The sequence below is a fragment of the Neovison vison genome, chromosome 8 (assembly GCF_020171115.1).
Source record: "Neovison vison isolate M4711 chromosome 8, ASM_NN_V1, whole genome shotgun sequence".
NCBI classification, from domain to species: domain Eukaryota; kingdom Metazoa; phylum Chordata; class Mammalia; order Carnivora; family Mustelidae; genus Neogale; species Neogale vison.
Window position 1 is genome coordinate 30366828 of NC_058098.1, and position 16891 is coordinate 30383718.

General features: G+C 46.7%; 1 protein-coding gene across 1 annotated transcript in view; it reads left to right on the forward strand.

The window, feature by feature from the left end:
• SMOX (spermine oxidase) overlaps nucleotides 1-9686 on the forward strand; it is a 48313-nt gene extending 38627 nt beyond the window's left edge. The window contains exon 7 of the mRNA XM_044263395.1: nucleotides 7761-9686. Within this exon, the coding sequence (XP_044119330.1) occupies nucleotides 7761-7772 (12 nt within the window). The 3' untranslated portion in view covers nucleotides 7773-9686. The remainder of the gene's footprint in view (nucleotides 1-7760) is intronic.
• The last annotated feature ends 7205 nt before the right edge of the window (nucleotides 9687-16891 follow it).

Genomic DNA, 16891 nt, shown 5'->3' on the forward strand with positions numbered 1-16891 from the left:
CGGGCATCCTTTGTGAGTGCTGGGCACACGGGCCTCTTAATTTGATACGGAGGCCAGCTCAGGCTGGGGAGGGGGACTTATCCCCATGGGGAGACAAAGCCTGTAAGAGTTAAGTAACGGCCCCCAAGTTCACTGAGGTCTGACTCCCATTGCAGGCTCTTCCTATTTACTGCACTGAAAAGAAGAGGCTGGTGCTGGCAGGGGTGGGGGTCGGTGGGGGGGAATCTGAGGCCATTGCTGGAGAGATTGGCTCTGGGTTATGCTGTACTGGGAAACTGTGTGTCATATTCTGTCAATGGAACCAGCTGTGGTACATCCATACAATTAATACCATGTGCCAATAGAAAAAAACCAAGCCGTTATTTTCAACATCAGTTCATCTCTAAAACGTGAGGTTGAGTGAAAGAGGCCAGACACAAGCCTATATATACTGTATGATTTTTTAAATATGAGGTTCAAGAACCAACAAAACTAACTATAATGTAAGATATGAGAGGACGGGTAGTGCCTGGGAAGAAGTATGGGTAGGGGTGCTTTCTGGGTTGCAGAGATGTTCTATATCTTGACCTGGATGGCGGTGGAGGGGGTACATACATTCGTAAAAATGCACTGGGCTATACGCTGAAGACTAGACATCTTTCTGTGTGTATGATATAACTCAATTTAAGAAGTTTAAAGAAGAGTCTGAGGATGCCCATCCCCCCACCGTCCCATCCCAAAATACACGTTTGTGTTGACCCAGTGAATTTCGACCTTGCAGCGGGGAGGACACATGCCGAGAGCAGATAAAGGGAGGAAGGACCTACTTATGTCTCCCTGGCTGCCTGCTGATAAGGACTGGCCTTGTGCTTACTAGCATGTCACCCTTTATCAGACCCCTGGCTTAGCTCCCCTCATCTGGGTATCGACAGCTGGGTGAGGGAGGCAGGGATTGTCTCACAGCAGAGGAGATCCGGGTTCTCAGAACAGTTTGGGACTGTTCAAGGCCACGCAGCTTGGAGCCCATGCCATCTGAGGGGGAGTGAGCCACCCTGGGAGGAAGGTGGGGACAGGTGCGGGAGGGGTGGCCCTGGAGAGTGGGCCACAGCCTTCCGGGGCGCCACCTCCGCATCGAACAATCACGTAATGTGGAGAGCATTTATGGTTTGCAGCTCCACACACAGATGTGAAGCAGATAAAAGCAAGGGCCATTCAGAAACAAGACAGACTAGACGCACCGGGAACAGAGGCTGAGTTCCTTGCTGTGACTAGGTCTCTGAGGCAGCCTTGGCACTGAGGGACACTCAGAGGCCTCTCTCAGGGGTGGCAAATGTGGCATGCACAGGCCACCACCCACGTCAACGCCTGCTCAACAATTCCTATCCCCCACAGAAAGCACTTGAGAGGAGAGGTCTCTGGCCCAAGATTCTAGTAGGATGGTTGCGGTGCTATCTTGTGCTGGGGGCATCGGTGAGGCTGTGGGCCAGGTGTTCAGTTGTGGTCTTGTGGAAGCCTCAGAAATGTTCCTTTCAGGGGCCCAGGGGGTACTTGGCAGGTACTGTGTATTCCCACCTTGGCTGGTATGGGACGGGTTAGCAGTTAGCTCCTGCTTCATGGGAGCCACTGGAATGTCTGTGCTGCCCACAAACAAATGTGGGAGAGAAGCATTTCTGGTTTGAGTCACCCTACATTTACTTGGGCCTGTTGAGATGAGCCCGAGGGTAACCCCAAGGTACAGAGCGAGGTGGGCTGCTGGTTCAGTTCTAGAAAACCGCCTGCTTAATTAATGGTCTGCCAAACATAATGGTAGAGTTACAGGAGGCCGTGCTGTCTTATAATGACTGGCTGGGCTGTTTGTTGGGGCTACTCCTGATTTGTGTAGGGTAATCAAATCTCAACGGATGGGAGGCACTGTGGCCTTACTAAGGTGGCCTCCGGGACATCTAGGCTCATGGAGGGCACGTGATAGAAGAAGGGAAGGGGCTGGTCACAAGACCTGCTTCATACTAACTGGAGTTGTGGATACAAAAGCTGGTCTTGCCTTTCATGAGTCTGGAAGTGGTTGTTGAACACTGATTTTTTTATAGGCACTGATTTTCAAAACCTGGCTTTCTGTTAGAAGACGCAAAATGCCAGACATCTTTTATTTCAGTAAGCTCAGTATTTGAGCAATTTTAAGACAACTCGCCCCCACCCCGGGGTTTCCCCTGTCAGCTCTCTCCCTTCATCCTCTGAAGCCCCTGTCTCCTCACTGTCAACCGACAACAATGTCTCCTGCTTCATAGTCTCCAGAGAAGCCACTGGAGGCAACTTCCTTGCCAAATCTATGAAGAGCTCATCTTCACACCCATCCTGATAGGGTCCACTCCCATTCCTCCCGACACAAGGAAATCCGTGACTCCTGTGCGTCTCCTGCCCAAACTCAGGGACCTTCCCCCATTCTTCGCTCTCCCCCTTCACTCCACTCCATCTTTTCTGTCCACATTTCAAGACGTCCTTGTCTTTCCCATCACCCCATCCTCTTTCTACCACCTTCCTTTGCCTTCCTTTCAGCCAAGCTTCATGCTAGCATTTTCTACACTTGGTCTCTCTGCATCTCACTATCCTTACTCTAGCGGTTGTCGGTGGGGTTCCTTAGGTTGCAGAGAGAGGCACAGGAAGGGCCATGCTGCCTCCCCTTCTCACCAAGGTTGGGAGAGGTGGGGAGGATGTGCGGCTGATTCCAGGGTATCTGGAAATAAGGGCAAAGTCGTGGTCTGAAACGGTCCTCTGGCGCCATCTGGTGGTCATATGGGAATACAGCCCTCTTGCGGCAGGGAGAACAGGTCTGTGCTGGATTCTTCTCTGGGGGCTTTTCTGAATTCAACACCAAGACCACCACCCAACAAATAAGTATTTTCAATTTACATAGAACAAGTGAATAAAATAAGATTGTAATTGTAACTTATTCTAGAGTAGCATTTATTTTTCATTTTTTTTTAAAAAAGATTTTATTTCTTTATTTGACAGAGAGAGATCACAAGTAGGCAGAGAGGCAGGCAGAGAGAGAGGAGGAAGCAGGCTCCCTGCTGAGCAGAGAGCCCGATGCGGGGCTCGATCCCAGGATCATAAGATCATGACCTGAGCCGAAGGCAGAGGCTTTAACCCACTGAGCCACCCAGGCACCCTATTTTTCATTCTTAACAGTAAAAAGAGACCTTGGTGGCCCCAAGGTAACATTTTCTCTCTTTCCTTCTCTTTCTTTCCTTCCCTCCTCCCTCCCTTCCTCCTTTCATTCCTTCCTCCCTCTTTCCCTTTCTCTACCAGACCTTCAGCGCTTTCCTTTTGCATGTCAGCCTCAAAAAGAATTAATTACGCTTTAATAAATACATTCACAAAAAAATAAATAGATTAAACATTGAGCCCATTTGTTTTCCAAACAAACAAAAGTTGGGTTGTATGATTTTAATTCTTTTAAATTTGTTGAGTTTGCTTTATGGTCCAGGATATGGTCTATCTTGGTACATGATCTATGGGGCTTGCGAAGGATGTGTATTCTGCTATTGTTGGGTGGAAGTTCTATGGATGTTGATTAGATCCTGTTGGTGGATGGTATTATTGGTTTCTTCTATATCCTTGCAGATTTTCTGTCTAGTTCTAGCAATGGTTGAGAGAATAGTGTTGAAGTATCTAACTATGGTTATGGATTTACTTATCCTTTCAGTTCTAGCAGGTTTTTTTGTAGTGTCAATAGACTATTTAGAACAGTTTTAGACTTAAGAAAAGGTATATATATAGAGTCCCTTGCCTCCAACCATTTTCCCTATTATTAATATCTTACATCGTTATTGTATGTTTGTTACAACTAATAGAACCAACGATGGTGCATCATTGTTCGCCAAAGTCTGTAGTTGATTCAGATTTTTTTTTTTTTTTTTTTTTTTTTTTTAGTTTTTACCTAATGTCTTTTATCTGTCCCAGAATTCCACCCAGGATACCAAGTTCCATTTAGCTGTCGTGTTTCCTTAGGTTCCTCTTGGTTGTGACAGTTTCTCAGACTCTCCCTGTTTTGGACGGTGTTACCCATCTTGAGTGTGGGTAGGTAGGATGTCCTCTACTGGAATTTGTCTGATGTTTTTCTCATGGCCAGACGGAGGTTATATGCTTTGGGGAGGAAGATCACAGAAGTCAAGGGCTGTTGCATCTCATTATATCAAGGGTACCCACCACCAACGTGATCTATGACTGTTGATAGTGACCTTTCTCACCTGAGCTTGTTCGCTTGACTATTGGTCAGGTTTCTGCACTGTGAAGTTATTCTTTCCTTCACTTCCCATGCTCCAGTCTTTGGAAGGAAGTCACTATGGGCAGCCACAGGTAAGGAGTTACGTTCCTCTCCTTTAGAGTGTCTACCCTAATCTGTTGGAGTTCTTCTGCACAGAAGAACTCCCCCAGCCTCCTATTAATTCATTCAGTAAGTCATTTCTATGTATCAGAGTGGACTCACGGAGATTTATTTTATGCTTGGGATTATCCAATACTACTTAATTTTGTTATTAAGTTGTTCCAGCTTTGACCATCGGGACCTCTTTCAGTTGGCTCCTCTGTCTCTTTGATGTACCCCTATCAATGTGTGTGTGTGTTTCATCTTTTGAACACTTATTTACTTTTTAGCTTTACATGATATTCCAGGCTCAGCTGGCCTATGTCCCTGCCCCAGTCATAGAAACAGCCACTTCTCCAAGGAACCCTAGCTCCTTTTGATAGAGGATGGTGTTAGAAACCAAGGTTTGGGTATTCAGTGTGCTTGTTGCCATGGAGATGTCTCTGCTTCTAGGCACTCTCAGCTGACAGCTATGTATACACTAACCATGTGCATATATATATCTATGGGTATTTTAATACGTAACTGTTTGTGTCTCTATTAAGTATGGATTCTTAGGGATCCCTTCCTCACCACAGGCATCATTCTAGCTGCCTCCCATCCCCTTCATTCCCGAAGGGTATTTTCACTGGATGGAGGGTTCTGATGGGCAGCTCTGTTTTTAGAGCCCTTAAATGCTGCACTTTTCGTCTGGCTTCTGTGATTCTGATGAGTAATCTTCTGTCTTTAGAACTGTGTTCCCCTAGAAGAAGGTATCATTTCTCTCTTGCTTCTCTCAAGATTTTCTCCCAAGTTGCCAAAGCCTTCAGACTCAGTATCCAGGTAATCCCCTTTAATGGAGCTTTCTGGTGATGTTACTGTCTTGTCTATAACTCCTGCCCCTTCTGGTCAATTTCTGTCTTCTGAATTCCCCCAGCACTGCAGTTTGCGTCTTTACTGTGCTTCTTCACTGTACTTGTCTTGTTTGCTAATAATGTGACCATGTGTCTTAGGTGGTTCACAGAGATTATTACATCCTTGTATTCCTCAAGTATTTAAGTATTAGCATCCAAGTATTTAATAAGGGTGCAAAAAAAAGTTTATTGACTGGTGAAGGTAATAATAGAATTAGTGTAAAATCCTCTGGCTTTTAAAAATTAATTTTTAGTGATTATAAATAGTTGTGAAGATATTCTCCTAAAAAGTAAAGGAACTTTATAGAAAAAGCTAGAGTTGCCTGTGATCATTTCCTTAATTCTGAGCCCCCTGCCCCCTTAAGGATTTGGTGTTCGTCCTACCAAAATACAAGAATCTGTTTCTACATCCATAATATGTGAATGTAAATTATATTTTGTATATCCATGTATTTTTAGATAAATGGAGTTGCCCTGTACATACTCTCTTTCAATTTGCTCTTTTGTTCACACAACAAAAGAACTCTCTGCTTAAATTATGTATCTCATGTATTCCTTTTAGCTGATAGATAGCCTTTCATTGTATGACCATACTCCATACTTCACTTTGTCAAGGATGGACATTTTGTTGTTTCTAGTTGTTCGTTATTATGAACAATGTTGCAATAACAAGAGACAATGCCCCTGTGTGCACATGTGTAAAAGTCCCTGGGTCATAGGGCATAGTATTTTCAGTTTTGGAAGACACTGCCAAATGATCCTGAGAAGAGGTTTACCAATTTTACACTCCCACAAATAGAGTATGAGAACATTTGTATTTATGCCATTTTGCCATCATTTAGTGTACTGAAAAACCCATGTTTTTTATTTTTTTGTCATCAGCTAGGTAAAACCAGGTGTCTTATTTTTTTCTTTAATTGTATTTCCCAACTAGTGATATTTTTTCTTATGATTATTAGACATTTGAGGTTTTCTACCCCCGTGTGTTGTCTGTCTTGTCCTTTAGCCCACATTTCTAGTATTGTCTTTTTCTTAGTGATTTATAGGAGTTTATATAAAAATATATTTAGGATAATAGTCTTTCTGTCCATGATATGGATTGCAAATATTTTCTTCTAGTCAGCTGTATTGTTTATGGGGTCTTTTCACATACAGAAGCTTTACATTCCCAAAAGAATGAACTTATCAATCTTTTTTTGTTTTGTTTTTAGAGAGACAGAAAGAGTGCGAGTGAGAAGGGGAGGGGCAGAGGGAGAGGAGAGAGAGAGAATCTCAAGCAGGCTCCACAACTCCGCACAGAGCCTGACCCGGAGCTCTATCCCATGACTGTGACATCATGACCTGAGCTGAAACCAAGAGTCGGATGCTTAACTGACTGAGCCACCCATGTGACCCGTCGATTTTGTGCTTTTTATAACCTTTTTAAGAATATGCATTTCTATCCCAAGCCATAAAGCTAGTATTCTGTGTTTTTATTTTTATTTTTATTTTTTTAAAGATTTTATTTATTTATTTGACAGAGAGAGATCACAAGTAGGCAGAGAGGCAGGCAGAGAGAGAGGAAGGGAAGCAGGCTCCCTGCTGAGCAGAGAGCCCGATGCAGGACTCGATCCCAGGACCCTGAGATCATGACCCAAGCCGAAGGCAGTGGCTTAACCCACTGAGCCACCCAGGTGCCCCTATTCTGTGTTTTTAAAAATAATTCTTAAGCTTTTATATCTTTAGATCTTCAATGGACTTGTGGTATGAGGCAGGGATGTGGCTTTGTGCTGGTTTCTCATTGTCGGCTGCTTATCCCCAAACCACCTGTTGCACGAGTTACCCTTTCCCCACTGATGTGAAATGTCATCAAATGATTATTGTTGGGGAATAGGAGGGCTATTTGTTTTTGAATATTGGTTGATGCATGGCTACACTGCATACTCTTTTATTCGTTTCAATTATTGATCAGTTACTTTGCTTGGATGTTGTGGGTAGAAGATCATATTACTTGCAAAATTAGATAGTCCTATTTCTTTACTGTCAATGTACTTGTTTCTTTTTCTCTTTTCTTACTGCATTAGTAGAGCTACCGATATAATGTTGAGTAAAGGAACGATAGGAGGATCCTAGCCTTGTTTCTGACTTTAATGGGAATGCTTCTGAAGTTTCTAATAAGTATGCTATTTGCTTTTGTTTTCTGGTGGGTACCTTTCATCAAGTCAAAGAAATGCCCTTCTTTATCTAGTTCGTCACGGTCTTATTATAAATGAAAATTGAATTTTATCAAATGCTTTTTCTGTATCTATTGGAGAGTATTATAGGGTTTTTCTCCTTTTACCAGTTCATGTGTTAATAACATTAACATTCTGATATTTTCCTTGTATCGTGGGGAACAGTCTTTACGTTGTTGTACCAGTCAGCTTAAGCTAAATTCTGCTCTGGTAACAAGCAATCCCTAAATCTTAGTGAATTACAGCAGAGGTTTATTTATTGCTCATGTCATGTGGGTACTAAGGATTGATTTCATGTCTTCTTAATTCTAGGACCCACGTTGATGGAGCATCTCATGGTAGACGGAAAAGACAGATACTGGAGCATCTTAACATTTCTACTCAAGAGTGACATATATTACTTCTATTCACTTTTCCTTGGTCCGAGTCCATCAGTGACTAAGCTTGATGTCAGTGACTAGGTATATAATCCTGTGGAAAAGTGCCCAGCAAGTTGGGGCAGCAGATGTTTTCATAATTATAATACAATCTATTGCACTGGTCATGATATAGTATTACTTTAATTTGTTGCTGGATTTCACGTGCAGATATTTATGTAGGCTTTTGTATCTATGTTCACAAGTGACCTAAGAGGTTTTTGTCTTGGGCTTTCCCGGGTTTTTTTTTCCCTTCTTCCTCTCTTGGGCTTTTAAAATAATTTGGGTAGCTTTGCATCTTTTTACTATATCCATTGCAGAAGTCTGTATAGAATGTTAATTACCTGTTTCTTGGTGTTTTAAAGAGCTTACTTGCAAAACTAGTTGGATATGGTTTTTTTTTTTTAACGTAGATTTTTGATGGATGTTTTGATTTCTTTTATGGTCGACTTTCTGTGAACATTTTCTACTTTTTGAGGGGAGATGCAATTTTGGCAATTTATAGTTTCCTAGAAAATTGGCCTTTTCATGATGGTTTAAACATTTACTGCTTAAAAACTGTTCACAGTTTTCTATGTGACTTTAGTCATAGCCCCCCCAACCCCCACTTTGTTTCAGATGTGTTCTTTTTCATTGTGTTTACGTTGACTGGGCTTTTTCAAAAGGTACTGTTTTAAAAGAAGCTTGAAAGTATCTGCCTCTTGTGTTTAGGCCTGAATGATACTCTATTTAGGTTAGAAAATCATGGTCTCTCTTTATCACTCTCTCTGTTCTTCAAAGCCCGTGTACAACAGGGTATCATTTGCAGTTCACCAAAAACTGTGAGCTGGGCCCCAGTGAGAGACCAGGACACCCAGGGCTAGGGATGGTGAGGTGGGGTCCCTGTTCTAGGCCAGAGGAGGGGGTGTTCCAGTCTGGACCAGCCTTTGTTCTGGCTCAGGGCAAGAACCAGATTGGTGTTGCCACTTGTGGTAGATGATGATGAAAGTGACCTGACCTCGGTTCTTCCCTTCTCCCCGTGACCCGAGGCTTTTCTAGATGGCCTTGCATCTCCTGCCACAGAATAGGTTACTGTGGGCTAGATTGGGTCCCCCACACATTCATAGGTTGATGTCCTAACCCAGCTACGTGCGATGGATTGGAAGACTAATCAGCAAATATTCGGTCACTCTCCTTTCCCTCAGGGAGCAGTTTCGTTTCCTGCCCCAATCATGTGAGGCTTGGCCCTCTGACTTGTTTCGGCCAATGGAATGTGAACAGACCCGATGTGATATGAACAGGAGTTTGAAATATTCTTGTACAGCTGTGTTTTGCTTCTCGTGTACTTGTCTTTGTCATGAGAAGAACACGCCCCGGATAGCTGATGTTTCCTGGAGGTTATGGAGGAGCCCATGGAAGTCTGGAACCAAACCCAGGCCCTGTGGACAGACACACAAGCAAGAAAAACAAACACTTGCTCTCATAACCTGTGAATTTAGGGCTGGCTTGTTTTGCAACCTTATTGTGGCAATAGCTGATTGATAACGTCTCTCTTTGGGGGAGTCACTCAGCCCACAAGAGGGATATTTCTAGGCACCGGCGATAGGACGAGCAATAGGGCCATAGATGGGGAAGCCACCCAGGGTACAAGGGAGGCTCAGTCCTGCCAAGGGGCCTGGCAGGAATGGGCCAAGGATTTCAGTTCCCTGGAGGAGATATTACATGGCATGACGACAGGAGCCAATGGGCATTCTTTTAGTTCTGTTTTACCAGTCTGAGGAAAGATCTACCCCCAACTCCCCAGTTCTCAGCTAAAGAGGAAGAACTTTGTTCTAAAAATTCAGAGCTACGGGCCACCCTTCTTCCATCAAAGGGAACATCTGAGAAGCTATACCATCCTGTTCTGCTCTCGGTGTCTTCTGATCCCAGATCCATAAGCCCGGACAGTCCAGTGAGCAGGAAGTCTTTGCTGAGGGTAGAAAGTTCCTGCAGGAATCAGGAGGATGGGGCATCGTTACTGTGTCCTCAGCTACTCAGAGAGCAGTCTTTGGGCCATGGAGCAGGGACTAATTGGGTGGGCTCTTCCTGGGGTTACGAGTGGGGAGCACGGAGATACGCAGTGAAGAAGGTAGAGTTTTTTCTTACCAGCCAGTGGTGCCTCTGTTGCAGAAGGGAAATCTCTGGCAAGGGCCCCGGAGTCTCTTTTCCTCCGCTGAATTTCCTCAGCCCCGGAATTTCCACTGTTTCAAAGTGGTTGGCTGATACCCTTACTTTTCAGACCTGTTTTGAATTTATGTCCTCTTTTTAGGTCTTTGGTGGTGTTTTAAGGGGGAAGGGGGTCTTATAAAGGGCTTGAACAGGATGGCGTTTTAAGTCAGAAGTCTCTGTTCTTGATTTAAAAATTCTTTGTTACACCAACTGTGTGTATGAGTTTCAGTAGTAAAGTGAGGAGAAAATTTGTGTATGGATGACCACAGAATTTGTGTATGGAGGTAGTGCTGGGGTTGGAAATGTGGCTTTGGGATATGGGCATTCCCATGGATGGCAACAAGAAAAAGAAAAAAAAAAACCAAGAATAGAACTTTAGGACATGTCTGTGTATAAGGGGTGACGGAAGAGGGACAGGAAAAAGAAAAAGCTTTCCTGAGTTGTTAGGGGCTCCTAACAAGGCAGGCAGGTCTGGATGGTAGCCTGGGAATGCTGAGTGTGGGGATGGCACGTGGAAACGCCATCTGCAGAATCTCCTGGACTCTATCTACCTCTTCTCACCATTCCTCTCCATCCCCGTGGCCAGTGGCCCAAAAGCCACCATCTCTTGCCTGGACTGTTGCAGTCACCTCTCTTCTCTAACTAGCCTCCTGCTTCTGCTCTAGTCCCTCTTTCTCTTTATTAGCCCAACACACAGCCAGAGTGACCCTGTTCACCCTGAGTCTGATCCTGTCTCTTCTTTGCTCAAGCCTGCTCAAGGCCCCACCTGACTCCCTTTGTCCCACCTGGAAAGCCGGGTTCCTGCTGTGATTTACATGGCCCTGGGTACTTGGGCCCCCATCACCTCCTGTGGCTCGCATCTTCAGTGCCTACTCCCCTCCTTTGCCTGATAGGCTCTGTCTACTCGGTCCTCCTTGCTAACCTTCAAACACACCAGGTCTCCTCCTCAGTTGGGACTTTGGCAGCTGCTCCTCCCTCTGCCTCCCAGAGATCTGCAGGGCTCACCCCTTTACCATCTTCAGGCCTTTGTCCTACATCACCTTCTCCCTGAGGACCTCCCTGGGTACTTGACCTCAAAGTGCATTCTCCTCCCCACCCCCAACACTTCTGTTCCCTTTCCCTGTTATGTTTCCTTGGCTTGCCACCATCTACTGTCTTTTTTTTTTTTTTTTTTTAATGTCATTTACCACCCATCACTCCTGTCTCTTCTGAAATGAGGACGCTGTGGAGGTAGAGATTTTATTCTTTTGTACACTGATGCCTCCCCATCTGCCGGGCACATAAGTAGATGCTCAGTAAATATTATCAAACACATGCACTGCTCAGCGACCATTATTTGTTATTGGCTGGTAGGGACTAGCTGGTTGAAAGGCATCAGAGGGTTCCGGAGCCCCACCTGTGCAGTTCACCTCTGGGGTTGGAGGAATACCAGCTGCCTAATCTGCAAGAGGTCCAGGCATTTGATGCTTGTAGGCTTGCCTTAGGATGACTCTAAGTTGTTCCCTGAGAGCTGAGACATAAAAGCTCTCAAGATTGGTTTCTAAGGATTCCAGTCTGAAATGGGTCCATGACAGATGAGACTGGAGGCAGGTAAAGTGAACTTGAAGGTGTAGAGAATGACAGAAGACTGGGGCTGGAGTCATTTGGATGAGTGGACATATCATGGGAACAGAGGTAGGATGTGCAAGGAGGTGAAGATGAGGACTAGGGATGGAGCCCTATGCCGGTGGTCTCAATCAACACCTCTTCCTATTAATGTCTCTGCTCAGCCTCTGAACTCACTAAGGGACTTTCAGACCGCAGTTTGGCTTTCCATCAAGTTCATTTGTCATCATGAAGATATTGGCTTGTATATATAGTTAGGCTGTATTTCCATTAAAAATTAGTACATTGGGGTGCCTGGGTGGCTCAGTGGGTTAAAGCCTCTGCCTTCAGCTCAGGTCATCATCCCAGGGTCCTGGGATCAAGCCCCGCATCGGGCTTTCTGCTCAGCGAGGAGCCTGCTTCCCCCCCCTTCTCTGTCTGCCTGTCTGTCTACTTGTGATCTCTGTCTGTCAAATAAATAAATAAAATAAAATAAATTAGTACATTGGTCATGGGCTTCTGCGCCTGACATCCTAGTGAGTTAGGCTGACTTTGCTTATAGGAGACTGGTCACTCTGGAATCCTGACCAGACCCATTTTCTAGACTTGTACTATCAAGGACTGCACACCTTGGCTGGGCACAAGTTCATAGAGCAAATAATACCTCCTTGAGCCTTCTGAGACACAGCCGGTGGTGATATTTCCTGCTACCCCCATTTCCTTTTCACAGGTCTCTTTCAAAATCCTACACATTTGGTCAGTCTCGGAAGATGTCCTCAGGGCTGAGGGCTTCCAGAAAAAGCCCTTTGTGTCGGGTTCCTAGTTAGAGGCGGAACTCTTCATTTCTGCTGCTGCTGATTAGGTAACAGGATACAGGCTGAAAATGTGTTGCCTGGCATAGGGAGTAGGCACTGCGAGCTGCCCGCTCCATAGCCTTTCCTTCTTTCTTCCTACTGCCAGAATCCTGATTTTGTTCAGGATAGCAGTGTGCCCAATGCAAGGCAGTGATCCTTGTTGCCCTAAAGCAAGGATTGACAAAGTTTTCCTGTAGAGGGCAAGACAGTAAAATTTGGGCTTTGTGAACCAAGAGGAAACCTCCATGTAATTTTCCCATCGTGACATTCTTTGGATTTCCTCCCCGCCCACCCTGAACCTACCCCAACCATTTAAAAATGTAAAATTCATTCTTAAGTTTGTGGGTTGTACAAAATCAGGTGGTGGGTTGAACGCCTGGCCTTGGAGGTTAGCCGTGTCCCTAGTAGGTCTGGCCCACAAGACCCAGCGGAGGTGTGCTGAGGGAGGGGTTCTGGGAAAGCTTTTCTTACCTTGATGAAAGCAGACCTTTCTCCTTCACCCCTCCCCCTCATCATTTTGAATAAGAATGTGGACTATGGAAACATTGATCATGCATTAGGCAACAAAGAGTATACAGGTCAACACACCAGAGATTAGAATGCAAAGGCCTGGAAGGGAAAATGCGAGCAACCTCCCGCCTTGTAACTTACCAGGTGAGAAGAGTAATGACCGGGTTTAAGCAGCGGTCCATCAACGTCCGTATTCCTTGTAGTTGCATTCTGAACCCTTCTAGAACAACCCTTGCTGGAGTTGTCCATGGCTGTCTGCCCCTGCCCGATCTGGGAGCATCACTCCCAGCTGTGGACACTGGTCCCCAGGCTGGTGTGTTTTGTACCATGTGATCTGACCCACCTCCATCTGCCTGCCCAAGCTGATTGGGCTTGGCCTCCTAATTAGCCAGTCCATAGGCTGACCAGTGACCCATGTGGCTTGGCTCAAGAGATAAGTGGGGCCAGTCTGGGTCACTCTCAGGAGTGGGAATGGAGACCCCTTCTTCAGTTCTGGGCAGGACAGAAAGAGCTAAACACACACGGAATGGCGGAGTCCAGTGAATGGTGGGGCCCTAGAGGGAACATCGCAGAAGTCGGGGGGGGGGGGGGGAGGTCCTTCCGGCTGCCTCCAGCATATCCCTCCCTCTGGCCCCCGCGCTCTGCGAGCTCAGGCTGCTGTGGCCCCAGTTCCTGGATTTCTCCTTGATTCTAAATGCCTCCTGCGATTCTTGCTTCGTTCTTCCTGACCAGAGTAATTTGAGAATGCAGCATGCCTTTTGTTTCCCTGCTCTTGCTAAGGGGTAGCTGGGGGAAGGGCAGAGAGCCAGCTCCAAATGGTGGGAGAGTCCAGGGTAGTCCCCCTGCCTGAAGGCACCACCTGGGTCGGCAGGGCTCCCCAGAGAGCGACTCTGAGCAGAGCCTGCGGGACCGGTTTAGCCTTGACGAGCATCTGGTTTTGTGCTTCTCTAGAGCCACAAGAAGTAGAAAAAAAAAAAAAAAAGGAAATTCTTTCCAAGTGGCCGGTGAACATGTAAGTCCCTGGGGCTGTAACAGGATGGAAATAGAAACAGGGTCAGGAGGGCATGGAGGAGCAGGGGCTCTGACAGGTCACCGAGGGGAGGGCGACTGAGGTCTCAAAACTTTTGCCGGGACCTGTCAGTGCCTGGAGCAGGAGGGACTAAGGGTTGGGCTGGGGCTCCAGGTGGAGGGTAGGGTGGGCTGGAAGGCACAAAGAGCAGGTGTTCCGTAGAAGTCCTGGGCACAGCTGGCTCTCTGGCTGGCGGAGGGCACAGGCTCTAACCTTGTGAGGGCTGGTGGCACCATTGGGGGTAAGGGTCTTGCAAAGATAGTGATGTTGAGCATTGGGTGGGCAGTCGGGCAGTGTCCCAGGGAAGGGTCAGTGGGCCAACTCCATCAATCCAGGATTTAATGAACACTCACACCCAGCCCTGAGCAGCTCTGGGGACAGGGATCCCTCTCCCCATACAGAGGTAGGAATTCTATCAGTGGCCTCTAGACCCGGATGATCTTGTGTGAGCTACTAGTGAGGCCAAGGGACACTTGGGGCTTGTTTTTGAGTAGGGGATCTGGGGAGATCTTGGGAAGATGAAGGAAGGGAGAAGGTGGCAGGCTCAGGGCTTCCAGGAGCTTACGGCCTCAGCACCAGTGGCCTTGTCCTGCCCACATGGAGTCGAGAAGACGGCCTCGCAGGAGGCGAGTGGGCTTGAATTTGGGATGCTTGGGAAGCATCCAAGGGGAGGGTGAACGCACATCTGGAGTTACAGACAAACCCTAGGGAGGCATTTATGTACAAGTGGTCATTGAGATGATTTGGAGTGGATAAGATTGTGTGGACAGTTGAGGAAAGGGAGAGGAAAACCTTGGGGGACATATAAGGGCAGAGAGAGAGAAAGAGAGAGTGGTTGGGGACCAGAAGAGATCCCAGGGGCGTGGCTCGGGCAGGGAGAACATTGCAGCCACCAGCATGGACTGTGGCAGAGACGGAGGGGAGGAGATCGAGGAAATGAGATGTCCCAGGTGACTTGCAAAAGCAGCTCTGGGGGCTGCTGGGGACAGAGGTCCCTGAAAGAGTGTGGGAAGCAAGGCAAGATGGGTGGCAAGAGCCCAGCTCAAGACAAGGGTGGGCAGAATGGGCTGGGGCCTGGAGCTGGAAGCAGGAAGGAGGCTTTCTAAGGATGGTGAGGGGCAAAGGGCTTAGGCAAATGCCAGTGTAGTTGGAGGCTCATTCTGTCCCTGTCCCATCTCACAGGGCCATCCCCTTCCCACTCACAAACTCCCTCAAGGCCTCACCCCATTCCTTGAAGATTGTAAAGGAACAATTATTCCCATTTTGATGGGCGCTGAGAGAGTCTTCCCACTCTCCCAAGTCAGCCTGACATTTCATAGGACTTCCTGGAGACAACAACTTCATTTTCTGTGTGTACCTCGGAGGCAGTATCCCTAATCAGATGTGTGGACTGGGGTGCCCGAGGACTCAGGAAATAGTGTGGAGAATGTACTTCTTCCAGATGTCCCCAAATCACTTGTAAGAGGATTCCTCCTCCAGAAGGGCTCTTGCTTTCCCTCCTTTGCTCTGGGCCACTCTACGACACTTTGGCGTGTCCTGACACCAAGGTCACCAACTCAGTGCTTTATTGATGATTATAACCGGGTCCCTCGAGGGTCCCCATGGCACACCTCTCTGGGGCTCTGTAGCTTTCTCTGATCTCCTGGAGGCTTGGTGTGGGGATACAGGAGGAGACAGCTGTGTGCAGAGGGCCCCTGTGTCTAGGAGTTGGGGGCTGAGTCTTGAACATCAGATACATTTTGCAGATTAATCCTTGTGCCAACTGGATGTACTGGGCAAGCTGCTGGCCCCACCTGCCTGCACACCTATGGGTTATCCAGGGCAAGGAGGACCCCCTAAAATTCCCCTTATGAATGTTCCCTCCCCAACCTGCTCCCTTGTCTGCACTGTTGACCTCCTGTGGGCTCAACTGCCCTGGCATGTAGGAGCCCACGGTCGCCTGCTCAGAGACCCTCCCCTGCTACTGGAACCCCTGCCCAGTAGCCCAATGTTCAGTTCTCCGACAAGGGGGTGAGCCTCTTTGCTGACCCCTGATTTGAGGGATGGCTCCCACCTCTGTGAGAAGATAGCAAAGATTGTCCCTCAGTGTCCCCAGCTTTAGGGTGGTCAATGTGCTATAAAGTGGGCCCTTTTTTGGGGTGTGCATTATATTCCCAGCATCTGCCTTAAACTGTCCTTCCTGTGCCTTGGGGGGATGCAAGTCCTGAAAGTCTAGAACCTGCTGCAGACTCACAGTAGGAAATGTCTGCTCTTGGCTATCTTTTTACCTTATAAAATTGGATGAGAGGTCTAAAAATTGTGGTGACCTTCCAAACGGATGACTTCCTCAGTACAGGATGGAAACTTCTGGTTCAAAATATTGGTCCATGTTGGCCCCAGCAACTGGCTCTTCCAGTTTTAGAACCTTCCTACTCCAGACACCCTGGGGTATCACCTAACCAGCTTTCCACTGGATCACAGTCACCAACCCCACTCTGACTGTATGTATGTGGTTGATGTTATCCAGCTGAAGACTGAATTACCTGCAATCTCTTGAGAATGCAGCAAGTGTTGGACATTTCACTCAAAACCAACAAGCATGGTTTAGGTAGGTGTTCTCTCGCTCACCATGTATACTTGTCTACTTGGGCTTGTATATTTTTTCACGTTCCACCCATTTAACTGATGGCCACCTTCCTCACGGAGGCCCTCAGGGCATCACAGTTTCATCTGGGGAGACTGACAAAAACAAAAACTTATGCTTACGATTACTATTTGGTTCCCAAGACGAATCATGTAAATTTTAAAAGCCAACAAAACCCCTGAGTCCTTTGGTCATGCTGA